This window comes from Aulonocara sp. 'chitande type north' Nkhata Bay, linkage group LG15, assembly GCF_057382095.1.
Source record: "Aulonocara sp. 'chitande type north' Nkhata Bay isolate Kocher_YH1m ecotype deep benthic linkage group LG15, A_spYH_male_GT1.1, whole genome shotgun sequence".
NCBI classification, from domain to species: domain Eukaryota; kingdom Metazoa; phylum Chordata; class Actinopteri; order Cichliformes; family Cichlidae; genus Aulonocara; species Aulonocara sp. 'chitande type north' Nkhata Bay.
The window spans coordinates 38,837,235-38,865,188 of NC_141358.1; the positions used below are offsets into that span (position 1 = coordinate 38,837,235).

General features: G+C 42.5%; 1 protein-coding gene across 1 annotated transcript in view; it reads right to left on the reverse strand.

Moving 5' to 3' along the window:
• Positions 1–10,691: 10,691 nt before the first annotated feature.
• Positions 10,692–27,954, reverse strand: part of psmd1 (proteasome 26S subunit, non-ATPase 1) — a 36,224-nt gene continuing 18,961 nt past the window's right edge. The window contains exons 17-25 of the mRNA XM_086263301.1: positions 26,167–26,281; positions 23,178–23,294; positions 22,199–22,301; positions 18,478–18,647; positions 17,376–17,468; positions 16,906–16,992; positions 14,605–14,760; positions 12,915–13,080; positions 10,692–10,882 (exon numbers count right to left, since the gene is read on the reverse strand). Coding sequence (XP_086119427.1) covers positions 12,934–13,080; positions 14,605–14,760; positions 16,906–16,992; positions 17,376–17,468; positions 18,478–18,647; positions 22,199–22,301; positions 23,178–23,294; positions 26,167–26,281 — 988 coding nt within the window. The 3' untranslated portion in view covers positions 10,692–10,882; positions 12,915–12,933. The remainder of the gene's footprint in view (positions 10,883–12,914; positions 13,081–14,604; positions 14,761–16,905; positions 16,993–17,375; positions 17,469–18,477; positions 18,648–22,198; positions 22,302–23,177; positions 23,295–26,166; positions 26,282–27,954) is intronic.

Sequence of the window (27,954 nt, forward strand, 5' to 3'; positions counted from 1 at the left end):
TTCTTCCTTTGCTGGATGGTTTTCGGCGGCCAGCTTTTGGATATGGCTGGATGTCCTCTGGAGTTGGTAGTCCGCTGTCAGTAATTGCAGTGCGGTAATTTATGTCAAAATCCTTTGCTGTACTTGTGATTGATTTGTTCTGCATCTTTACCTGCCTGACTGCCTTTAACATAATGTCAGGTGGTGTTCTGCCACGCTCTGTCTTTCGTTGATAATTTCGAACCATCTTACTTTCTTCCTTCCTTCCTTAATTCCTGCCTCTCCTTCCTTTCTTCAAAAACCTTATTACAAATACAAATGAATTACAATATCACAATTTTTTGGAGCATTTATTTGTACTGGGGCAAGTTGTCACATGTGACGACTTGCCCCAAAGTTAATGAGACAACTTGCCCCAAACTGACATTTATGCTAATTTTGGCTAAATGTCAGGGTTAGCTCAACATAGCACATCAGCTGAAGTATCAAAAGACACGTTAATGTCGCCTCTATTTTGTGTAAAATAATAATCTGTAACATCTATACCTAACAAAGTTGTACTGAAGAAAATTTAAAGTGATTTATTTTTCATTTTAGGTCAAAAAAATAAAAAAGATGTGCTCACCTCAGATTAGAGCAGTCTTGACCACATGTGAACAGGAGGTTGACTATAGAAGAAGAAGTCACACAAAGTGGCTATTTCATTTTTGAGATAGAGCCTCTAGTGTTGGAGTTATGAACAGTGTGACAACTTACCCGTGTGACAACTTACCCCGCTCTCCCCTATATATATATATATATGTATATATGTATATATGTATATGTATATATGTATATATGTCGCCCCTGCTAAGACGGTACGGTGTTATCCTAATAACAAACCGTGGGTAACACAGGAAGTCAAAGCTGTCCTCAACATGAAGAAGAAGGCTTTCAGGAGCAAAGTGAAGGAGGAGATGAAAGCAGCACAGCGGGAGGTGAAACGCTGCCTGAGGGAAGCAAAGGACACCTACAGGAGGAAGGTGGAGCAGAAGTTGGAGAGGAACAATATGAGGGAGGTCTGGAATGGTGTGAAAACCATCACAGGCCACAACACCAAGAAAAGCACAGTGGGGGGGACTGTGGAGAAGGCAAACGAACTCAACAACTTCTTCAACAGGTTTGACCAGCCCACAACCCCCCCACCCTCACCCTCACCTTCACTACAGAGTCCTCTCCCCACTCTCCTGCCTCCCTCGCTTCCCCCCCTTCCTGACACCATGACACCCCCCTCCTCCAATCCCTCTCTCAGCAGCAAGACATCTCCCCCCCTCCCCTCCTCCCAAACATCTCCCAGTGTCACAGTGGATCAGGTCAGGAGGCAACTGAGGAAGCTTCGCCCCAGAAAGGCAGCAGGCCCAGACAAGGTGTGTCCTAGGATGCTAAAGGCGTGTGCTGCTGAACTTGGGGAGCCGCTACAACGAGTCTTCAACCTCAGTCTGCGACTGGGGAGAGTGCCCGCCCTATGGAAGACATCCTGCATCGTCCCGGTCCCCAAAAAGAACCGGCCCAATGAGCTGAATGACTTCCGACCGGTGGCACTGACGTCACATCTTATGACGACTCTAGAGCGGCTCTTCCTCAACCTCCTCCGACCACAGGTACAACATGCCCAGGACCCACTACAGTTTGCATACAAGGCGGGTGTCGGAGTGGAGGATGCCATCCTGTACCTCCTACACAGAGCCCACTCACACCTGGATGGGGGAAAAGGCACAGTCAGGATCCTGTTTCTTGACTTTTCCAGTGCCTTTAATACCATCCGGCCCTGTATGCTTCAGGAAAAACTGAACAGGATGGAGGTGGACCCCTGCCTGGTGGCTTGGATCTCCGACTACCTCACCGACAGACCACAGTACGTCAGGCTGAAGGACATCACGTCTGACACAGTGGTCAGCAGCACAGGAGCACCACAGGGAACTGTGCTGTCCCCTCTTCTCTTCACCCTGTACACCTCTGACTTCTGCTACAACTCTGAATTATGCCATATTCAGAAGTTTGCAGACGACACAGCCATCATGGGGTGTATCTGGGATGATCAGGAAGAGGAGTACAGAAGTCTGGTGAGGAACTTTGTCGCATGGAGTCACACAAACCACCTGCAACTCAACACCTCAAAGACTAAGGAACTGGTTGTGGACTTCGGGAGGTCCAGAGAAGGTCCACTGCTGGTTCAGATAGAGGGGGAGGAGGTGGAGGTGGTCAACAAGTACAAGTACCTCGGGCTGTGGGTGGACAATAAACTGGACTGGTCATGCAACACAGAGCACCTGTATAAAAAAGCCCAAAGCCGACTGTACTTCCTCAGGAGGCTGAGGTCTTTTAACATCTGCAGGAAGCTCCTGAGGATGTTTTACCAGTCGGTGGTTGCTGGAGTACTTTTCTATGCTGTGGTGTGCTGGGGGAGCAGCACAGCAAAGAGGGACTCATCCAGGCTGGAGAAACTGATCAGGAAGGCTAGCTCTGTGGTCGGCATGAAGCTGGACACTCTGGTGACAGTGGCAGAGAAAAGGACATTAAAGAAACTGATGGACATTATGGACAATGCTGGGCATCCTCTGCACACGGCCATAAACAACCAGAAGAGTCTGTTCAGTGACAGGTTGCTTCTCCCCAAGACAAGAACTAACAGACTTAAAAACTCCTTTGTCCCACACGCCATCAAACTGTTTAACTCCTCTCTGGAGGGGAGAGGGAGGGGAAACAGGAGGACAAAGGAGGGGGGAACAACTAAGCTGTAGTGCCTCTTCACCTCACTGTGCAATACCTTGTGCAATACTTTTTGTAAATAGTCAACAGTGCAATAGACTCAATACTTGAAATGTGCAATTCACTTGTATTTTTATTTTTATTCCTATTTATTCTATTTATCCCCTTTGTATATTTTATTTATATTTGTCTCTGTATTTATATATGTGTGTGTGTGTGTGTGTGTGTGTGTGTGTGTGTGTATATATATATATATATATATAACAATTCTGTAACTGTAACTTCGGTCGTTGCTGTGCTTTTTGGAAGTCGAATTTCCCAGAGGAACCCACCCGAGGGATTAATAAAGTTCTATCTTATCTTATCTTATGTATATATGTATATGTATATAAGTATATGTATATATGTATATATGTATATATGTATATATATATATGTATATATATATGTGTTCCTCCTCTACACCCCCCCCCCCCCCCCCCCCCCAATTTTTGCACATGTCGAGGAGCGTGTCAGGCTACATTTCACTGTGTGTTATACTTGTATATATATGTGACAAATAAAGAACCTTGAACCTTGAACCTTGAAATAAAATGATCATTTAAATTTTTTAAAGATGTTTTATAAGTAAATATGACAAATATGGAAAAAAAAATCAGGAAGGGGGCAAATACTGCATTATGGCATTGTAGCTTTTTACTGTTCAAAAATGTATTTAATTTAAAGCCAAAAAATGTAATTAATGAATTCAATGTAATCATCAAAGTCAAACAAAAGTAGTAATCTGAAGAATGAATCATAAACAAAGTATTTGGTTGAAATAAGGAGGGGAACAAAGTAGAAATATTGCAATATTAAAAAACCCCGGCACAATCATTAACAGAGACACAAACAACACATCAATATGGACAACATGGCTGAACTGAACAACAACCAGGTGGAGAACGCTGCTCATGTCATTGCAAAGCAGTTGTGTTTTTGGCATTCATGTGCTGTCAGTCTAACACATACCGTTACTTTATACGGTTCACGTTTACAATTTGCAGATCAGTGCATACTTCAGACGCAGTTCTTTAATGTCCAAAGTTAAATCCTTTGCAAAAATTTCCCGTTCACTGATGATTTTTGTTTTAAAAAAGAATTAAACCTTCAAATCAGAGATATTTATGATCAGTTAGGTGACAGAATTTAATTTCCTCGTTGATTAATTGATGACTGGCTGCTTCTGGCTTAATTTTTAAACCCTAGCATTGATTTACAATTTTCCCTTTTCTCTTCAAACCGACATTAGGCAATGGAATAAATAAGCAGGAACAACACAGTTACACTGTTTATGAAAGCCAGCTGCGATTATCATTGTTGGAGGTCTTTCGCTTGCACCATCAGAGATAGAAGGACATTTATGAGCTGCAGGCCGCTGAGGCCAAAATCCACAACATCCCAGGTTTGTCCAGTGTGAACATCCGGAACGCCATCATGGACCACCGGCACATCACTCGCTGGCCATTTAGTCCAGCCAAGAACTGTGTGGTACCTCGGTCCCGTCCGCTCACAGACTAGACCGACGAGCTCTCTCCGGTGGGTCTGCTTGTTTGCTTTAACAGCTTGCTAACCCTGCATCCTTTCATCAGCAGTCACCATCGCTGCATCCACAGACGGTGACTTCATGCTCAGTCAGCTCACTCTTCTCCTCTTCCTCAGCAGCTGGTTTACCAGTTCGCTGACAGACATTAACTTGGACTGCATGAATGGGGATCACTTTTTCCTTGTATGGTTCTTTGTAGTTGTACTCATCGAGGAATTCAGAGCTCCAGACTTTATTCCACACTTTCCCAGAGGTCAGAGGAAATTTTTGTTGTTGTTGTTTTGTAAGCACAAAGCCAAAGGTTTGAGCCTCACAATGACTGGTTTTAGTTTCAAGTAAAAGAAATATAATGATAAGTACAGCCCAGTTTAAGTTTAAGACCACTCGAAAAATAGCAAAAAAATCTTATTTTGCATGGTTGGATCTTAACAAGGTTCCAAGTCGAGCTTCAACAAGAAATGGGAGTGAGACAAAACATTTTTTGAGCATGCAATTTATTGAAAATGTTCCCTTTTTAAATGTAGTCGGGTTGTTGAACTGCACGCCATCGCTGCTGAGGTAGGACGCAGTAAGAGTTACTTGGAATTTCTTACATGATCTTAAAGGGTTATGGAACAAAAACGTCAAGTGGAAGACCCAAAAAAATTTCACCAGCACTGAGCCGTCAAGACGATCCTCGACCCAAATTAAGGCCGTTACTGGTGCTGACTGCAGCCCCGCAACCATCGTCTTCAAAGGCCTCGTCTCCTTGAACGCCACAGAACCGACCGTTTGGACAAGAGAGCACCAAACATGTGACATTGAAAGGTGGAAGAAAGTTTTATTCTTTGATGAGAAAAAATGTAACCTTGATGGTCCTGATGGTTTCCAACGTTACTGACAGGACAAGCAGATCCCACCTGAGGTGTTTTCTATGCTCCACAGTGGAGGGGGCACCATGGTGGTCTGGGGTCCTTTTTCCTTCAGTGGAACAATGGAGCTTCAGGAGGTGCAGGGGGGGTCAAACAGCTGCTGGCTGTGTCCAGATGTTGCAGAGAGCATCCTCGTGACTGAGGGCCCTCGTCTGTGTGGTAGCGACTGGGTTTTTCACCAGGACAGCGCTACAGTACACAATGCCTGCAGGACAAAGGACTTCTTCCAGGCGAATAACATCACTCTTTTGGACCATCCCGCATGTTCCCCTGATCTAAATCCAATTCACCACTTGGAGAAATGTTCCCACTGCCGCAACGAATTTTTAAAGTGATCTACAATAACGGAGGAGCTGTTCATTACTGAGTTCATGTTTGGAACTTTGATTTCTGTTTTGGGGGCTTTACAGGGTTTTTTTGAGGCGTGGTCCTAAAATTTTGATCAGCTGTCAAACAGCTTGTTTCAGTTTAAGCTTGTTTTCAATAAATTGCATAATCATGTTTTTATGTCTCACTCCCTTTTCTTCTTGTTGCATGTTGAAGCTCTACTTGGAATCTTGTTAAGATCCAAACATGCAAAATATGTTTGTTTTTTTGTGCCATTTTTCAAGTGTCTTAAACTTTTTTATTTATTTATTTAAGTGGAGAGAACAAACAATGTTCTCCTTCTCACACTGTAATTACACAGCAGTGTTAGAGCTGTATTATAGAGTGTATAACCTCCCATTCTTAGCTTGCAGTTTTTGAATATCTTGTATATATTTTTTCAATTATTAAGTATTACACCTGTACACCTGTAATACCTGCCAGGGGCGATTCTAGAATCAGAGCTTTGGGGCTGCTGAAGCACCTGATACCTGCTAATATCTCATAAACATTAGAGTTAATAGTAAATGAATCTATCTGTATCTCTATTGCGACACTTGTTTTTATACTTCTGCTGCATGCATGCTGCTATGACAAATCAATTTCCCCTCTGGGATTAATAGAATTTCTCTGATCTGATGTGAATACAATGTAAGACGGGAGGTTTGAATACTTTATAATACAGCCTGCACCTCCTAATCATAATGTGGGAAGAAGAAAATGATTTGCCTTTTTTCAAAATCCCTCAGAGGCCTTCATAAACTAAAACTAAAATCATGATATAATATTTTTAATTTTCCTTAAAACAGCCATTTGTTACGTCCTTATTCTTCTGCACTTACTCTTAAGTAGTTTTCTGAACATTACTGAATTTGTGGGAAATGTTGGGAAACTACGGAATGATTGTGAAGAGTCACTCGAAGAAGCGTCACATAAACATCTGTGTTTTGCCTTCGTTTTTATTAAATAAATGATGGCATGTTTTGTAGTTCTTCTGAGGCTGCCCTTACCTTATTTGAAGATCTGCTAATGTCCTGATGAGAGCGTGGGCTTTGTGTCCCTCACAGCAGGCATGTTTTCATGCTTTTTACTGACTTCCAGCACTTTGAAAACAGGAATATTTCCATCGGGAACAGCTAACGATGACGGGAAGCTTCAGAGTATTCCCGTGTAGGTGAGAAAATGATTTGAATCGGCTGTTAGATTTTAAGGGAAAGAACCTGAGGAATGAGGAGGAAGTGCCTGCATCAAAGAAAAAGTATGAGAAGAATGAAGTGTGGCGTTGAAGAGGGGCATATGTTCCATCCACAAACTGACATAAATCTCATCCCACCTGTGCTTCACCAGGACATACGGGAAGTGAACGCAGCAGCAGACCTCATCTCGTCTTTGCTGGAAAAAAAAGAGGTTGGGGGTGGAAAAGTGGGGGAAGAGTGTGCAGTGTGACTAATCGTTCTCTCCTTGTACCGCATCTTCAGGAACGCCATCCTCTAATAGAAAGCTGTGGATGTGATGGAGCAGGTCGAGCTCTGCATCCAGCTCGCATGCTGAGCGATGGCGATGATGGATTTGGTGGTTAAGGTCAAAGTTAGACCTCAGTGCGAGGAAAGATTGAGAAACCGTGTGGAAACTTGTTAAACAGCCTCCTGTGACAAAGTATCTGGGAATGTGAGAGGAGGAACTGATTAGACTAAATGTCTCGCCAGAATGTACATAGGCTCTGATGGGAGTGGACAAGCAGCAAATCATATCGGCATACACTTTTCCCCCTCCACCAGTATTACACACTCCGAGTCAAAAGAGTGGATTTCCAACAAGACTTCATGCAGAAAACGACTGCCTGCGCTATCATTTCCCAGAGGATTCCCAAACCACTTTCCACACAAAGCTTCATTTACCAAACACAATCACACTGGTGAAACTGGACAGTTAAAGATCACAAACTTGATCTGTGTTAGAGAACAAAAGGAACCTTAAAATTAAATATAAACTCAGTGGCCTCTTTATTAAGTACACAGTGTTAGCACTCTTCAGACCTGCCTCACAGACTCAACGTGGAGCTGGAAACTTTGTCGGCTGCACATCCCAAAGGTGCTCGATTGCATTGATATCTGGTGACTGTGGAGGCCATTAGTGTAAAAGATACACTGTGACAATAAAGGGATGGGCAGCCACAGGTCTCAGGTGGGTTGTGGCATTTAGTTGCTACCACTGGGCCAAAACGTGTCATCTGAATTTTGCAGTCCTCAGATCAGTTCCCAGTCTTCTGTTGTCCCATTTTGGTGAACCTGTGTGAACTGTAGCCTCAGTTTCCTGTTCTTAGCTGACAGGACAGTGGCACGTGGCATGGTCTTCTGCTGCTGTAGACTCAGAGATGCCCTTCTGCATATTTTGGTTGTAATGAGTGGTTATTTGAGTTACTCTTGCCTTCCCAGCTGACCTCTGGCATCAACAAGGCAGAGAACTGCCGCTCACTGGATGTTTTCTCTTTTTCAGATGGTTCTCTGTAAACACTAGAGATGGCTGCGTGGGAAAATCCCAGTAGATTCAGACCAGCCATGTTTACAATCATTTAAATCTCATTTCTTCCCCACTGTGATGCTCAGTTTGAGCTTCAGCAGGTCATCTTGACCATGTCTACATTCCTAAACTGCAGTACTGCCACATGATTGGCTGATTAGATATATGGATCAACAATCAGCTGCACATTTGTACCTAATAGTGTTTTCTCTAGTCTCGAGTCTGCCTAGGAAGACAGCTGCACAAACTGGAAGTTTTTTATTTAATGGTTTTTGGTTGATGTATTCAATATGAAGAACAACACGGGTGAAAAATAAGTGTTTGATGAAAAAGGAATGAAATGCGATGACTTGTCATTGAGTGAGCGCTGCTGTCTGTTGTTTCCGGGGTTCCCAAAAAACAATAATAACTTGTAGTTAAGAGAAAATGGCTCTCTAAACTCTGACAGTTTAAAAAAAACTAAACAAAATATGTGGTCACCTCAGACACAAAGCTCCACCCACCTGCTGCTCAAACCTTCTGTTTGTGAGGGGCAGCCAATAAGAAAAATGTTTGCTTAAAGGGAGAGGAGCTAACACAGCTTGTTTCAGCGGCTGCACTGAGGCAGAGTATAAATAATGATTATTCTGAACTGTGAATCGTGTAAAGCTACTTTAGCAGAGTCCAAGAATAAACATGTGAGGCTGAAAATGTCTAACAGATGTTTGTTCTACATTTCTATTTCAGCCATCTGAATGAGATTTCCTGAGGGAATATAATTAAAGGACTCTGTACTTGATTGATGGTGCATCTTGTCTTTCTCTTTTCATAAACATCACCGACTGTCTCCAAGTCTCTGGGCTGTGGAAAGGAACGGATTTTCAACACACGACTCTGATATCCTGCTGTTCCTGTGTCAGCGGAGCATTCCTGAGGTTAGCAGCTGATCCGTGGATCAGTGCGATTGTTACGGATATTTAGGGACACACAAAATTTCAGGTTTGTCAAACAATCAAGCAGTTACACTGATTTAATTTAAAACAAACAAAAAAATAAACCCAACGAAAAAGTGTTATTAGGCGACATAAACCAGTGGGGCAACACTTTATAATACGGCGCATGACTAAGGGCATTACTAGCCAAGACTTCAATGTATTTTATTTGAAAGTACATGTGAAAGTATTACATTAGAATACTATAAGTAATTCTAAGTACTGCGTGACATCCTGGTAATTTCTTACATTGTAAGTACGCTGTACTTCTTGGGTGTGGGCCATATTATGGAGTGTCCTAATCTTGCCCAATTTCCAGGTATTTTACAGGAAAGGTGACAAATTATACTGCAAGTAATTGTAAGTTACTGTAAGTATGTATGGTGTAACACATTTTAAGTAGTGCATAATTACCTGGTGATTTTGTGGAAGAACAATATTTCTCCATTCTACATTGTAAGTATGCTGTATGTTTTGGGGCGGGGCTATATTATGAAGTGACTTGACCATGATTTTTTACATCGTTATTTAATAGTCGATGATGTGCATGGTGGGTTTTCTTTTATTCAGTTGTCCTTTCTTACTTACACTGTACTTAAATATTTCCCTGAAAATACCCAGAGGTTAGACAGGGTCCAGCCACTCCATAACACAGCCCACACCTTAAAGGTACAGCATGCTAAAAAGATAAGATGAAGTATTGTTGGTTTTTCTGTTACATTGCCAGGAAACTATACAGTACTTAAATTTAATGACAATTTCCTGTAAGAACCTGACTTGTTACCTCCTTATTCTAGTGTACAACCTTTAAATATTTGTATCTAAATAGAATTATCTCGCAATTTCAAATAAAATGAACTGAAATTCAATATAATAACAGGGGAATTACACCCTTAGTCGCAGCCGTATTATAAAGTTTTACCCAAATATGTTTAATACATCAACAGATTGAGCTAAAATTCTCTTTTCAATGCTGCTGCAAAACTGATTGTTGCAGGTTTTGAAAGCTTTGTGGACTGAATGTCACTGACTCATAACTGGACTGCTGCATATTTTGTACTCACAGCAGCACAGCAGTCCTACTTTCCACACACACACTTTTAAAAAGAACCAAATGAGGTTCATAAATTTATGCACTTGATTATGGACATTTTTAGAAGCAGCGACTACCTCCTCTCACATCACATGCCCTGCAGATTTATCAATTACTCATAGCGATTTTCACCGAGGCAGTAAATGCTCAACACAGTGTAAATCAGAGCTGCATGAATCCGTGTTTGTTTGAGTGTAGAGCGAGTCTGACGAGGTCACTGATCACTCAAACTTTTCTGTGCTTGTAACTGATCCTGTGACAAACATAGTCTGACTTACAGTTTTGCCTTCCCTGCTAAACACTATCATACAAAATAAGGCAGCAGCTAATTTTTTCCTGAAAGCACACTTCCTCACCCCCAGCTCGCGTTTACCATTTGCACAGCAGACAGACTGTAGCAGCAGCTGCTGAGTGCACAAAATGTAAACCAGTTTTAATGTATGGGATTAGCAAGTCCCTAGACCCAAGCCCCGAGTGAAATACAGGCTCAAATAAACACACGCGCTCCAGCATTTGATATATATGTTATTTTTATTGTAAGGACTGAAAATTATACAATACGAGAATGTAAAACATTCCTCGGGTGGCAAATGAGGAGCTAGAACAGGAAAGGAACGTGTCAAAGAAGCAGTCGAGCGGAGAGGTGGATGGATACATGGATGTGGAGGGGAGACGCTGAACCAACATGCTGGGATCTCTCTTCTGATGCCTGAGGAGGAAGGAAAAAAGCCATTACCAGTACGTCACAATAATGCCCCGCCCCCGTCCTTTGATTAATAAAACAACGTTAGACAATCAAAGACAATTCAGGGCTTTATTAATTGAGCTGAAGTCATTTAATCCATAGAAGCAGTAAGAAATGACACCACTGCCCAGCGCTCTCCCCGTGGAGCTGCAGAGAGCTGCAATCATATCACACGCAGACTGAAAAGATTCTCGTGTTTACAACATGTGAATGTTCACATCACTGAACAGCTCCGTGCTTGTCGTGAGGGATAAATGCACAATAAGCAGCGTATCCTTTACATTTGGGTTCAGAACAACTGTATTCAGTGTGGAGAGTTGATGAGATTGATGATAAATAATATGTGGTGGGCTCAACACACTGTCAGCAACAATAGTATATGATATAAAACATCTGTGAGACAGATGTGTGTAGGACCGGACCCAATCGGAGCGTGCCTATTCAAATGAGGAATTTCAGAATGACGACAAACACGTGGAAGCAAACGTTCCTGAGGGAGAAAGCTACACTTGAGATGGCCTTTAGGTGTACGACATTCGATGACCTCCCTGTACCCTTAAAGACGCGTTTCGACACCTCAGCTTTTATCCAAGATGTGGTTTGACCACCATTAGAACAGTTTCTGGGTTTTCCTGCAAACCTCTGATTCAAACTCAGTCATTTTGTTCTTTAAGCAGGTCTGAAATATGACAGAAACCACTCAGTTTAGAAGAGAGCTTCAAGGCTTACTCCTAGTAGGCTTTCAATTTATTTATATAACGCCAAATCACGACAACAGCTGCCCCAAGATGCTTTATGTTGTAAAATAAAAACCCTACAATCAGATGCCCCCCTATATGAGCAAGCACTAGGCGACTGAGGGAAGGAAAAACTCCCTTTTAATAGGAGGAAACTGGACTTTAAGTCACCAAACAGGCACCTGTGTTTGCCTCGCCCTCACACGCTTGTGTCCATGGATGTAGCCCTTCGCTCCATACCAGAACTCCAACGTCAGGACCACATCACTGAGTCAACCAGCAACTTTGCCTTAGCTTTGATAGGTGGGACATGTCATCGGCATTGGGAAGAAAGGAATGCTACACAGATTAGGCCAAGACCAATCTCCACATACTTCTGGAGAAGTATGCTAGTGACGGACCACGCTGGTGAGCCAGTCGAATATCTATAACACAGTTGTGGGAGAAATGGTGACCAAAGCTCACTGCAGGCAGCAGGGGGAAAAAGCCCCAGTGCAGCACCAGCAACATCACAACACCTACTTCCAGTTAAAGTAGACATTGACTTTGCACGTATCAACAAGGACGGCCTGACAAGGACCTCTGCAGCGTTTAATCTTTCACAGCTCTCAGACCTCATACGGGACATGACATAATATGCACAGAGGCCCTAATTTGGTCAGTGACACCTCATCGGTCTCATCGCACTAAATCGCGCACACTCCTGCAGCCAATCCAACACTAACACAACAAGCAGCAAGTGATCATTAGGCGTCCAGGTTCACTGGGTAGTGCAGCGAGGGGGTTTGCCCTCTGAGGAAGGAGGCGGTGATGTTTACATTCCTCGGGCAGCGATGGGTGAAACTCTGTGATACTTTGACAGAAACGCAGACCTACGTTGTGTGTTATTATCACACAACGTTACTTCCTACGAAAACACTCAGACAGCTATGTGGGAGTGTGCCAAAGCCAGAAAGTTGTCTAGAGAGCAGTGACAAAATTAACTGTAGTTTTAACTTTTTTTTTTACTCTGAGCAGTTGCATTTCAGTCCAGCGGTTTGATTTGCTAGCTGTTAAACTAATGCTGTTGTGATCTCTGCGTCTGCTTATGCCAAAAAGAAACATGACTTAAAAACCCACTGGAGGGTTTGGGGCTGGTCTATGTCAGCTGTTAGCTCACTGCATGGACAGGCGTTGCCTCTTAAAATCATTTAAAGCCACCTTTGTCAGTCATTCTTTAACGCTCGAAAAGTTCCAAAGTTCAGAAATGATCAGCATACCGTCACTTCGGGAGCGTTTCTACTCGTCAATGTACTCGAAAGGCTCGGGCGGCTCAGGCTCCTGCTCTTCCTCTTCAATTTTTGGGCCGTGAGCTGAGACGGGCTCCACCAGCTCCTCCTCCTCCTCGCTGGTGTCCTTCATGATGATGATCCCGCCTGTATGGAGCTGGTGACATACGGAGGGAAATTAGCACAAGTCTGGAGTAACAGGTTTAAGGTTTGTATACACTTAGTAAAGATTAAAAAATGGGTCAAGCTCAGTGAAACTAAAAACTCAAATAGGAGGCTACCATGGCAACGAGCAGAGCCACCGAATACATGCAGAGCTCCAAATCTCAGCTAGCATTTGGGGTAAGGTTGGTGGTTTGATTCCCGGCCGCTCAAAAACTGTATGCTTGGAGCTTCATGGCATCGGCTTCCATGACCATACATGTGACCCAGTACTTTTGTCCATGTGGTGCATTATATGTACTTAATACACTTTTACATATTTTTGTCTTTAAACGCAGGAGCCCAGTACATGACAGAGTCCCACAGTTATGTACGCAAGTCCATATTACAGATGTGCATCCAGTTTCAAACAGAGGGTCAGACACAGAAATGTATTTTAAATTCTCTTCAAGACACATTTAATGAAATATTTACATTCAGTGTAACAGTACATCTATAACAGAAGTGTAGGTATATTAGAAGTATTTCTAAATAAGCAATACTTTTGAGGATTTGCATAATTCAAATTAAAGGTTTACATATGCGCCCAAAAAAGTAAAAGATTACACACAAGCCAAACAGAGACCCAAAGACAGGAAGTCTTGTATTAATCTCCATATAATAAGCCTCTTAACACTGAGCAGATTTCAAGATAAGTCCTGTAAACCTCCCTTCACTTCCTAAACCTGCTTTTGGAACCTAAAACAAACCCTTAAAAGGAAAGCAGCATTACCAAAACCTTAGACAAGCAGGGACACATGTACAGTGTAGTACACCGAGCTTCGCTCGCTGGACAGAAAAATCAAACAGTACTTCCTCTTTACAGGACTGGGGTGAGTGCACGCTGTCCTGCCGTTTACTGTGGAAAACTGTCAGCGTTTACAGGAGAACCGCAGCGCTCGGGTTTATGGGCCTGGACGGGGGAGATTCTGCACTTTTTAATCGAACGAGGCCAAAATCAACCCGCGGCCTGGATCTTAATTTGAACGATTTATATTAGAGGAAAATAATCAGAGATACTGTTACACTGTTAAATTCTGCTCTCTGATGCTTAGCACTCATTTAGAAATATCACGTGTAAATGCTGTGACTCAGGGGACATCTGAGACGTCACAGAAGCACCGATGCTGTAAACAATAAAAAATGAGCAGAATAAGTACATTCAACAATCTATTTGGGTGCTGTGTTGTGGTGGAGACCTCATGTTGTTATACTGGATTAAATTTTGGTGAAATCTGTACATGAAAATAATGACTTTGCTGACTTTATCAGTAAAAGAAGCTATGTTCATATTTTCTGAGAGGGGCCTAAAACCAAATGACTCAGATATTAACAGGAGTGACGGACCGAAGGGGCTTTGACCTTAACTCGATTTGTTTTGTTTGTTTTCTGAAGCATGTCATGTAAAATCTGAACAATCAAGTTCATAAAAAAACAGAAAATGTGGATCTCGGTCCACATCTGGTGGATTTTGAGTTACCGGTTTGAAGGGCTGGTAGCGGCAGGTCTCTGGCATCGTGAGGACTTTGAGCTGAGCTGGCATCACTCTGGCTGGGTTCTCCAGGAGCTGGAAATTTGGCTCCACCTCCTTTTTCTTCTCTTCATCCTTCTTCTCTTTCTCACCTTCTTGGACCTCCTGCGAAGGAAGAATGAGGATCAGGGCCACTAGAAGTACTTACAGTATATTCATTTACTGCTTTGTCTGAACAGATCTAGTCCCTGACTCGGAATAATTTCTTTCTACTGTGAATTGGACATTATTGAGGTGTCATGGGTAATAAATTCTACCCTCCCCCCTCCATCTTTCCATTTCTGTGAATCAGCCTGCTCTTCCTGCTCTGGCACCGCTGATGGCAAATGAATTGTCGGGCTGCTCAGCAAATGCTGGAAAACTACGAATGAGGCACAACGAGTACTGATGGATTATGAATAAGCAAATGAACCGTCTGACCCCAGTTTTAGTGGGTACCTTTCCTTCAACCACCATCTTCGAGTTAAGCCAAATAAAATCAAAAGCCTGAGATGTGAGCGCGTAGGACGTTTCCAGGCTCGTCTCTCAGCACCAGAGCTGAGATGTAGCGTGGCAGAGAGGATCAAACACACGGCCTACACTCAGAGAAAATCCCAATGAAAGTCATACTGGCTCTTTACTGACAGGGGTGTCTGAACGCTGGCTGTGGATGAGTGAAAAGCTCAAGAGACTTTAAGAAAAGAAACAACTGGGTGTATGCTGCGCTACTCCATTCATTTTTCATACAGCTGTCATTTGATTTGACTAACAGGAAAGTTTTCATTTGTTTGATGACAACAAAAGCTACAGGAGAAAAAAAAGCACAAATACTCTAAGTGCAAAAAACACACTAGTAGAAAAGATGGACTGCTGAGTGGTGACTGAAGCCAAAGGCGAAAAGCAAAGACAGACACTATATTATACGCTCACTGGCCACTTTAGTAGGTACACCTTACAAGGACCAGGCTGGACTCGTTCCTTCACAGCTGCCTAATTCTTGGTGGCAAAGATTCAACAAGCACCGCATAGATGCTGCAGTCCAGTTGTGTACAGTGGGATCAGCGTTATGTCTAAGAAACCAGTTTGAGATGACTGGATCTTTCTGAGCATTATCCTGCTGGAACCAGATGGACAAACTGTGGTCATAAAACAATAGACACGGTTAGCAACAACATTCAGGTATGGTGTTTAAATGATGCTCAGTTGGTAGTAAGGGGCCTGAAGTGTGACAAGAAAATATCCCCCACACCCTTACACCACCAGCACCAACCTGAACTGTTGGCATAACTGAGTGCTCAAGTAGAACAGTGCTTCACACACCATGCCTCAATCCCCCCGTCATTACAAGCACTTTTTCCTGCACCTAAATGCTTTCTAACAGTCGCACTCTGATGAAAATATTGGAGAGCAACCTGGAGTTCAGTATCTTGGCTAAGCTTTCATGTTGTTTACAACTAATTCTGATCCTACCATTTGAATGAGGCAGCAGAAATTGAGACTCAGTCTAGGCCATATTTTTAAGTTTAAACTTTAAACTTGACCAGCCCCAGTGGCCTCAGTTTGTTGCTCCTGGCTGACAGTAGGACCTGGTGCGGTCTTCTGCTGCTGCAGCCTATCTGCTTCAAGGGTCAACGTGTGGTGTGTTGAGAGATGCTCTTCTGCATGCCTCAGCTGTAATGAGTTTATTGCCTTCCTATCAGCTCCACTTTGGCCTTTCTCCTCCAACATAAACAAGGCATTTTCACTTTTTCCAGAATCATCTATAAAACCTAAAGATGGTTGAGTAGAAAAATCCAAATAGATTCTGTAAATAAGCTTCAGACCAGCCTGCCTGGCACAACAACTACGCCACATTCAAAGTCACTTAAATCATTTTCTTCGTCATTCTGATGGTTGGTTTGAACTTCAGCATTTTAATCTTAACCATGTCTACAAGCCATCTGATTGGCTGATTAGCTTTTTAACAAGCAGCTAAACAGGTGGACAGCGGCTGCAGCACATCTCGCTACAGCTGAAGAGTTTCACGATTATAAAATATAATAAATGCTTTAACTTCAACTGCAGAAATGAAGGACCTGAGTACCAACAACCATCCTTCTGTTTTCATTTAAGAAAAGCAACCTCAGCGTGGTTACGGTTCGATTTTGTTGGATTTTTCTGTTCCTGGAGGTAAAGCTGCTTTCTCCAATAATAATCAAAACAACAGGGAAAAAAAACACAATACGATTATTAGCAATGAATCAGGAAAGTTGGGTTGTTTTCCCCACTCACCACTTCCATCTTCTCCTCCTCCTTCTCTTTCTTTTCCTTCTCCTTCTTCTTGGCTTTGGCTGTGATGGAGAGAACAGCGGTGGATACCTGGCATGAGAGAGCGAGAGAGAGCGAGAGAGCGAGAGAGAGAGCACAGACATTTCCACGACGTCAGACGTTACCACAGACATTAAGACCTTCTACAAACATGGCTTAAATGTACAAAACTAGTGAACCACAAAATAAATGTCTTTCATTACATTCTCCAAGGGCAGGATTGGATTGTGAAATGAGCAACTGAGAAAAAAAAAAAAAAAGGCCAGAGATTCTACAATAATAAACACGACGGGCAGGAAGATGATGAGTCTTTACAGGGAGGGTTCGAAATTATTTGCAAATCAATACGGAGCGGGATCAGCTTTCCTGAACTAATAATTTCAGAAAAAGGGAAAGCAAAACAAGCTGATGTGCTGCGGCGCCTCAGTGCTCACCTTCTCCTTCTCCTTCTCTTTGGGAACCTCCAGAGCTGGTGGGTAGGCGAAGGTGGAGGGCTTACAGTTGGAGCGGTACTGCACCTTAGGCATCTGAAAAAGAGAGGAGAATAAAAAAACTTTGTAAACATGTTTCATATGTTCACAGTGTAACTGAAAATGAGCTGACTGACGTTCTCGCTACAGTACAGAGCACCTGTTTGAAGCACCCTCTAAGAGACAGCCACTTAGCGTCATCTATTACAGGCTGTATTTTATAATCCTTCCTGAATGATGTTCAAGGACTTGGCACTTCCTATTCCTTCAGTTACTTCAAAACAGACACCTTTAAGCAAGGGAATCCTCTGTTACCTGAAAAAAAATGCTTGCAGAGAGGTTGAAGCTGGAGAAAGCCTGGCTTACATTAGCTCGGTCTGAACCCATTTGAATACTTGACCAGTTACACAAGAGGGGGTTGCTTGTGACAGTGCTTTAAAAAACACAGGGCAAGTGACAAGGATGTTGTTTTCACCTATGGTAAGGCTCAACGTCTGTGAAGGCTTGTGCTGTGCAGCAGAACTCGACCTGACAAACCTTTCCGGGGTGCGGCGAGTCTGTTAAACCCCGCTGTCCCCGGCCCTGGTTATTCAGGGATTTACACAGAGTATATTCTCTAGTGCTTTGTAACGTTGGGAATTCACAAAACCTCAAAAGGGTGTCAGTGTCCCAGGTGTCCGGTGCTGCTGATTCGGGTAGGACAGAAGAGCTTAAGCTCATCTAACACCAGTTTAACACCACAATATGTCACGCTGATCCTTTGGCACCAGAGTGCGAGTGGCAGGCGGCCAGAACAGGCAAAAAGTCAGGAGAGCCTTGTTAAGAGTCGGCTGCTGGTTACAGTTGTTCCCAAGACAAGAGGCTAAATATTTCCTGCACGACATGCAGCAATAACTACAAGCTCAGCAGCCATATCTTAGACCTCATGTTGCTGTTTCCTACATACAAAACAAGGCTCACCTATAAACACATAATAAACACATAGGTGGGACTAATCTACCAGACACCATAGCCCACTTTAAACATGTTGAGGTTGAGGCTTGTAAATAATAAAATGCTTCGGTACCTTGAGGTCTTTGTTGAGGCCGATTATAGCGGTTGGTGTGAAGGCCAAGGACAGGAAGTGGGAAAGAGGGAACCAGAACCAGAACTGAGTGAAGACCAGCAGGCCGACCACTGACGGCATGTGAGTGTGACCCGTCCTGGACTGCAGGAAGATGGACACGTTACGTCCACCTGGACGACAGAAAGCACAAAGGTTAGAGAGCATTTCAGTAAAATGAGACAAGAAAGGCTTAAAGACCATGATGGCAGGTTCTCAAATTTTCTGTCACCTTTGACCCCCTAAGGAAGAACCCCTGATTATGTTAACACTGATTTAGCTGGTCTGGACTCCGATGTTTCTCTATGTTGGAGTTAATACGTTTTTAAGCTGCTGGTTCTTTTTTGATCTTCAGACGGACCCACGTGTTTACAATCATCTCTAATGTTTCTTATGGGCCAAACATAACATGGTCCGCAGCACTGGATATAATTTGCTACCATCATAGCCTAGTGCTAATTCCAAAATTATCAGTCGTACATTTCCAAAAAGACCCCATTTATCGGTGCCCACAACATAAAAGACACACTCATTTATTATTGAACCTACTTCTGCTTTATGTGCTAACCACTGATGAGAGGGAGCTCTTGTCTAAATTACAGGCTCTTGCATAATATCTGAAGGTCTGAAAACAAGGAGAGCACTGAAAAGCAGCAAACCTCAAGCAAGCCGCAATGATACAAATGAAATGCTGAGCGCCGCTGGCCGTCAACACCTAACATAAACAGACTGAAACCCAGGTCACGGGCTAAGTCGAGGGGAAAACGGAAAAGAAAAGGAAACTGTGCTTTGAACAATAACCAGAATGCTGATGGCGAAAACAGCTTTTTTCTTTCATGTGACACAGTTACAGTTGATAGTGAAACACATTATTTGAGACTTGGCAGAGTAATCAGGGAGTAAGAGGTTAACAGGGGTACAGACCAGGATGTTCACCACCCAAAGGAGCTTTGTCCTTCTGGCTTCATTCTGTGTGATCCGTTGATCTCAGGGCAGAATATAAAATATGAGGATGTGCATGGCAAGACAATTACATCCAGGAATGCATTGTCTAAAGCATCCTGCATGACAGGCCTCATTCATTATCATCCGATTTGAGCTGGACATGGCATTAATAAGTGATCTACATCCAAAGAGGTGTCTGCCATCCTGAAAAGATCCCAAATGCCTTTTCCATCTACATCTGAGCAGTTACAGTTTATACACAGCTCAGTTTAATGTTCACCAAATAATAAAAGCAAAGAGTTAAGAGCCTTCCCCTGAGTAATTACTACAATGATTATTATCTCATGCAGCAAGTAGCTTCTCATTTATTAAACAGCCATGTTGGAAGACATCGCCCAAGGAGGTGGGAAAGATGCGATTTGTTCTAGCAGGGTCACGTAAAATGCAAAGACTAAACAGCAGCATTGTGTGGCGAAAAACAAGGTCACCTGACTGTCCGAATATGGTGAATGACCAGATTTTCCTCACGCCAGGTTTCATGGACCGGTTTCCACAGAGCCCACAACTTAACCCCACTGAGAATCTTTTGCATTGTTCTGGAGGACATTTCAGAGGTGCTACTCTCCCATCAATAACACAAGAACTTGGCAACAAAAAATAAAGAAACACTGAAAGGAAATATTATATAATTTTTAAAAAAAATTTTCTTTGTGCAGGCAGTGTATCTCAGCTTGAAGGTTCAAAAATATCAAGATGTTCTGCTGACTTCAACAAAAAGACATCTATTTATATCGTATTTTATTTTTATCTATGAAAATGGCTAGAAGGGTGATTAACAGGGGTCAAGGGTGTAACTTGAAAGAGCAAAAGAATAACAGCCCACCCAAGCAATTCTTGGATAAACAGAAGGGAGGGATGGCAGAAGACAGAAAGAGGAGGAAGAGGAAGCGCAACCAGGATGAATTCATCATTTCTATAGAGATAAAGAGAAAACCACTTCTTTTTTTTAATGACAAGGTTACTAGGGAGTAGCCCTTCCAACTAAAAGTAATATCAGCCTAAACAATAGCACTTAAATCATCTGCTGCCCTCTTCTCCTACAGCGACTCTAACCTGAGGTCACTCGGATGATTTAATTACGGGGCCTTATCTTCAAATCTGAGCCGGTGTACGAGACATTCCAGTCCCATGGGCTCAATGTTGGCCAGAATGAGTAACGAGGCTAGCTCAACGCACCACGAGCGTGTGCTTGAGAGTCTCTTAAATACTTAGAAGAGCTTGAGTGCACTTCAGTAACAGGTTCTCCCCCACCCGCTGTTTTCGCCAACTCTCACTTTGGTGGGCCAATTTTCATTCCAAGGAGTAGGTGAGGGAGGTGCGCAGATCCACTGCGATCCCTTAAAAAGGTGTAACGTGACTACATCAACAGCCGGCCTGCATGTTTGGGTGTGAAGAAACAGCTCCATCGAATAAAAACAACAAGACGTGGCATGATTTGGTTTTTCTTCTTGTTTTTTCTTTTTTTTTTTTTTTTTACATAAGAATGCGAAAGCTAATTACACTTGATTCAGACTGCATCAAATACTGGGAGAAAGCCTGAAAATACAGGCGGGAGGAAAAGACGTGGACGCAAAGTGAGAGAAGGAAAGCAGGAGACTGACGGCTTTCAGGGTAATGAGCACCAGTTATCATGAAACTGAGCTCTAATCGCTTCCGCCAGTCAAATTAAATACAATTACCCCTGCACCTCAAACACTCCCAAGGCCCTGGAAGGACGAGAATACTTAAACATTCGTACCGCATGAGCCTGAGCATGTCTGACATTCAAACGGGAGTAGTGTATATTCTGCACTGAAAACAGGGCTAAGCAGCTTGTGCAGGAAAGAGAGCTGAGGGTGGGAAGAATCAGGGGTTTTGGTCTCAAGCAGGGACATCCTGGCCTGAATTTATTGCGCCTGATCTGAAGCATGATGGAAATCCTGTCGGTCATCAACATGGATAATCTACCCAGAACAAAATGACCGTTAATCAGAGAGCAAGAGGGGCCGAGTTAACAGCGAGCCAATGCTGTGCTTAATGAAGAAAAGAAAAAAGTGTCATGTAAAGGTGCTCGGGTTCACTTTGTGAAGAATGCAACACCTGAGAGTGTATTTCAGTGTGTTTCCCTGCTATTAACACACATACTTGTATTTAGATGAAACCCTTACACTGGGGTTTTCTTTTTGCATACATACGAGTTCTCCATGTGATGATATGCAGCTCTGTAGGACCTCACACACACACACACACACACGCACACACACAAGCTGCTTGCTTGTGTCTACAAACAGCCGCACAGACACACAAACACAGAGACTATCAGACAAACAATAATTACCGCAGGGAGACCGACGGGCCATATGGCTGCGAGCAGAGCGGAGCTGAGGTACGGGCTGGCAGGCGCTAATGCACCTTTAGCATGATCTGTTCCAGAAACGCAATGCACGGGTGGTCAGCCAAAGGAGGGGGTTACTGTTTGCTCGAGTGCAAAGGAACTCCAATTAAGGCGCACACAAAACCACAAACCCACCTAACATGTAGAGCCGTTCACTTGTTTTACCGTGTAATTAAGAATTACACATCTTTTTGTACTCCACTAAGTGGTGAAGGCATGTGAGGCAGGCGGGACCGCATACCCATTCATTCTCTCACTCAGTGACTGACATGGATAAACCCACAGCAACTCTGTTTGGAGACCGACCTGCATCGAGGATTCCCTGGGCCAGGATGGCGCCGAACTTGGCCATGACGTCATCGTGCTTGTCGTTGATCACCTTTGCGTAAAGTTGCCTGAACTGGTTCACCTAGAGTCAAGATGAAATTAGGAAAATTAATTTAAAAATACACTGCAATAAAGCAGGAGGTGCTCAACATATAAAGGAAAGAGCAAAGATTTTAAACGCAGTCGTCGCAGGCTTTAACGCATTTATCAGGTTCACTCAGTATCTGCAGAATATTAACAGCACATCAGCTTTGTGACACCTGCGGTGATGATGATGTACCTGTCAGAGTTCCAACATCAAGAACATAAAGTTTTGTTTTTGCAAATAAGCTAAGTCAATGCTCTGCTAGGTTGCTTTCAACATATTTGGCCTAATTTCACCACCCGCAAACTATTGGCCTGTCTACAACTCCACAGCAGAACTGGAAATTACAATGGTAGGAGGTTGTGTTGGGGGGGGTGGGGTCATAGATATTCAGCTGCTAAAAAAGAAATAAACAACTACCTCTTGCAAAATTCTGCATACTGCCTCGAGGCTTATAGACCTTTGCTGTGCAGATGAAGACTCTTTGAAAATGCATCTGGTATTTCTTAACCGTCTATGACAAAGTATGCGGTGATTCAAGGGTGAGTGCGTGCAGTTATGCTGGGACTAGTCACTCTTCAGTCTTCCATGGCACAGACCTTATTCCTTCTGCATTCACAATACTAATACTTTCTGCTTTCAGTCAAGTCTTCCCACCTTTTTTCCTTCTCACGGTTTATTCAACAAAACCTCTGTCTCATTGGTATCGTATTATGAATCAGCCAAGACCGGCGTGCAATAACAGAGCAGTTTTGTTTTTCTACTCGTGTACATTTTACATCCAAAAGGAAGTTCCTCTGTTTTATAGTTATACTGAAGAGTGCAGACAGTCTCACTGAATGCTGGTCCTGCCAATTACGCCTGCTCACTTACCTTGGGACAGGTGACTTCAGTCTGTTGGACCATGATGAGGGCAGAGGCGATGAGGGCGCCTTGTCTCACGTAATTTACAGGGTCGTTGGTCATGGGCTCCAAGAGATTGATGGCCTCCTGTGACAAGAAACACAGAAGAGTAGGAAACATTGGTTTAAATATACAACATTTTCACTTTTTTCAAACTGCAGGCCTGGAAATTATTCCTTCATATTTAACTCAAATTCACGATTTAAATGATAAAATGTTCTTAGAGGAGCTTTAAGCATTTCTCGAAGATTGGTACTGAAGATTAGACTGTTAAGACAGATGTGACGGTTTTGCTTCTATAAAATAATAAGACAATTTTCAAAAATCAATGGACCGAGCCTTCATAATCTTGAAGGTCTTTTATAATTCAGTCTCTTGCACAGAATGATCTGTAGAACCTCACTGTAAGTTTTAGGTCATCAGGCTGAAAATGCCTCATTTATCTGTTAAAGCCCAAACAATCAGCATATTTTTATGCCGTAAACTTGAAGTACATCATTTTTCACAAAGAGGAGTAAATACAGTGATTTTTGTTAACACGCTAGTAGATGACATCAAATATTTACAAGGAAAAAATGAGCCACGTTTCCTAAAACAATTTAGAGAACTTCTGTGACATTATTTATGCAGTATTTCTTTCTTTTCCAGAGAAAAACCCAACAACAATAAAATCACCTCTCTGATTTCTTTTGGAAAAAATGCATGCAACTTTTTATTTTAAACTTTAAATGTATTTTATTATGAAAAAGGGAAAAAATCCCAACAGGAAAGATCAGTGCAACAGGGATATTTCTGTTTGGTTAAATACGGGAGAGGCAATTATCAACAGAGGCAACCAGACCTCACAAATTAATGACATTAGTGTCATTCATATCTGGTTGTCCTTGACAACTGTCCAACAATCAGTCTCCTCCCATGATTACTGTGAATGAATGAGTGAGGCAGGACTACCTCGCTGCCTCCTCCTTTCTGCTCTCCCCTGTGTTTTTCAGACAGTCTATCATTGTTACTTTTGTTTCTCATGAACAGAAATGACTGTAACCTACACCAGCAGGCTCAGAAGGAGGCGTCAGCTCCACCGAGGAAAGAGAAACAAACTAGGATGATGACAGTGGAGGTAAAATAAACCATGTTTCATGAATGTCTTCAGCTCAGCTGGGTGAGACACTCGTGCACCAGGATGATATGTTAAGAGTGGAAAGCCAACACTAGTCCACCACATCCTGCCCGTGATATGTTCTTGGAAGGACATAGTGGTGGGGTGGAGGCGGGGTAATTAAAAGTATTTACTGTCAGATCCAATCAAGTGCAGCGGACTGGTTACTTAAGATCACGTTAATCCATATCCAGGGTTTTCTTCATGTTTGAGCTCCAGTGTGGCTCAGTCTTTAAATTAGATTCATTTGAGCTCTGCTAATAACTGTCTGCAGGCTTGTGCAAATAAATAGAGCAACGCAGAGCACGGTCTAACGCCACGTAACTTCCAGTTTATTACACACTTATAAAACAGTATCACATGACAGGTCTCGTTAGTCTGCTTGGTGTTAAGATTACATTTCCACACATTTTTTTGGTGAACGGTGTTTCCATCAGGTCCACCAAACAAAGTGAACTTTTTCTTTTTTTTAAAGAAAATCACAAACAGCCTCGGTTAAAACATTCCTCAACTTTCCAGTTCATATCTCCTCCTTCAAGTATATAAACAGATCAGGAGCAGCAGCCCAGTAAATATCATCAAACTCCAAGCTGTAAATGACAGCAAACAAATGTGCATCCTCTAAATAGGTGACCCAGTTCTTTGGTCACAACATCATCACTCCTCTAACGTACTCGAGTTCTTATTCGAGGGAAAAACCAAGCGGTGGAGCTTCGGAGCCGATCACGCCTGCAGCACGCCTCTGGGCTGACTTGGTCCAAAATATTCTCCTTAACGCTCGAGTCTCAGTGAGGAAGAGGGTGCAAAGAGGATGCTATCATTCTGCTGTGGCTGCGTCACCCAAGACTGAGCAGCCAACATCTCAGGGAGCGACAGCACTCCTGTCTTCTGTCCTCTTCCCTCCCTCTTTTTGGAGAAGCCAAACAAAATGCATGCTAACTCATCTGCAATTAACCCTTTTCCCTCTGTGCTGAATAGGAGTATCTACAAAGCAGTGTAAGGAAATTGTGGCAGGACATTACTGCACTCTTGAAACAAATGAAGTTCAAATGCAGTCTTCTCCCATGATCTTGGTGTAATTAGTTTTTTGACAATGCCATAAATTTTAGCATTTCGTCTTCTGCCATCATTCTGTGTGACATAAGAAAGCAGACAAGCTCTTGTAGATGCTCCTGCAGAGGTTACAGACGTCAGTCTGTACTCGCTCACCCCAGCCCCACAGGGAAGCTATCAATTTAAAGAGAAACTGTTCATTCAGCATAGACAATCTTTGCATCGCTGATGCACATTACGCCAAGAGGAGAAAGAAGCCGCATGGGACAAATGAAGTCAGCAGGTGTAATGCTGCGTTTGTGGTAAAGGAAATACTATGTAAGCTTTTCTTTGACACATAGTTTAAAAAAAATATTAATTCTAGCTGTGATTACCAACTCCAGGAGGGGTAAGTGCTTTGTAAAGACATATTTAAAAGAGAGAAAAAGTTCAGGTCTAGTTCTATGCTTAAATCAATATAGTTCATAAGACACAGCTGGAAGACTGGACAATTTTTAAAAGGCTGAAGCCCTCTATTAACCTCAAGTAAAGAGAAAACCAGCGACACCATTGTAAGATATTTTCCTCTTTTTTTATAAAAAACATGTTGTTGATAACATATTAGTCTATATTCTAGTGCAAGTCCGGCTAGCAAAATCCAATGTTTCCTGCCAGTTTTTTATTTTGAAGTATTGCAGTACGTGTTGATAGCAGCTGCTCAGAAACAAGACAGAAAAGATTTTTGGAGCAGAAGAAGGAAAAGACACTGACCTTGTTGCCTGTCCCTGCACAGCAGATGCCCAGAGCCATGGCAGCCCCACAGCGTACATGAGGGTTGTAACTTTCTGACAAGAGAGAAACCACACTGGGACACTGCTCTGGGGTCCTGGAGACACAAAGGGGTAGAAAGAAGAGGCACTTGAAGTTAATCACAGACAAATGTCATTAATCAGTTCAGATTGCTGCTGGACTAATCACAGCTTTCTGGATGCTGTGATTTATCAAAGAAAAATTAAACAATCAGAAACTCTCACAAACTTCCCCAAATCTTTACATTTGGTGCACACACACACACACACACACACACACACACACACACACACACACACACACACACACACACACACACACACACACCTTAGTGAGGACATCCTAACCAAATGGTTTGGGTAAATTGTACAATATTAACCACATGGTAAAAACATTACAAATTCCTACAAATGTGAAGGAATGTGCTAAATAAACACATATTTACCAGCACCGCTTTAGTCATATAGGCACAACCTGCAAGATCATATCAAAATTTAGCTCAGCGGGTGACAGTCGTTATTGTTTTCTGAGTAAAAATTCTCTTAGTTAAAAAAAAACAAAACTAAACAAAAATCACTTTGAAGCAAATTATGCACGGGCACACGCAAACGCACAAAAGAGGAGGGAAAAAACAAAAACATGATGTTGAACATTATCTGATAATTCCCTTGTGATAACAACGGCTCTGCCCGGGCTTGAATTGGTAGGCTGATTGGTGAGATCACGCAGAGTTTTGCATGAAGAGTTGGTCTGCTTTAAACTGCAAACAGATGCCAATCAGTGACTCAAGGATCACAGAGAACGGCCACGTTTAACTAACTGACCCAGCAATGCTATAGTGGAAATAAAGAGGCTGTCCCTGTTTCTCACATAACACTAAAAGCTCAATGATCCACAGAACAAATAGAAAAGCAGGAGAATGAAACAGTGGTGCTTATTGGATTCTAGTTCGTTAAAAAAAAAAAAAAAAAAAAAAGGCTTTAAACTGTGTTTGTGTATATGCCGAATTATTCTACAAATGTGTTCACAAATTATATGAAAATTATGGTATAAGTTCAGTAAAAACAGTCTTGGAAGCTTTAAAGCTTCACAAAGATGACTTACTTCACTACTGACTGGATGAACTACACTGGGTCCAGTAACTGAAGCTATAATCACCTCGTTATGAGCCTTACAACTATAAAGCATAGAAAGAAATGTTTGAATCAGTCTTTTTACTCATCATTAAAAACAGTCGCGTTAATGGACAGAATATATAACCTATTCAACAGAAGTAGAAAACACTATAGACTGGAAAAACTCCATCTTGGAATTAATAAGTTGCCCCTTCAGAAAAATATGTCATAATAAGATTAACACACACACACACAAAAAGCCACAAACTCTTAAACTGTCCATCAATATGGAGGCATGTCCGCAGTGAGTAATCTGCACTGGTCTGTCTGGAATTAAAAGCTCAGCTCGACCATTATATTAGGATTTAGCGAGATCACAAGTGGCAATCACTGAGAGATTTGGATCAGATTTCAGTGTCACCTCCAGAGGGTTTTTTTCTATTCCTGTAGACCGACGGACGGTGACCTTCAATCTACATTTGGGTGAGAGCCAAACTGTAAAGGGCTCACACAGAATAAGCATTTAGGTTAAATAAAAATATTTATGATGCTTTTTTGAAACTGACTGCACAATAGCTTGAAGCACACCTTGAGAAAACTTTGGCGATTGGTTATCTGAATAGCTCAATCTGAA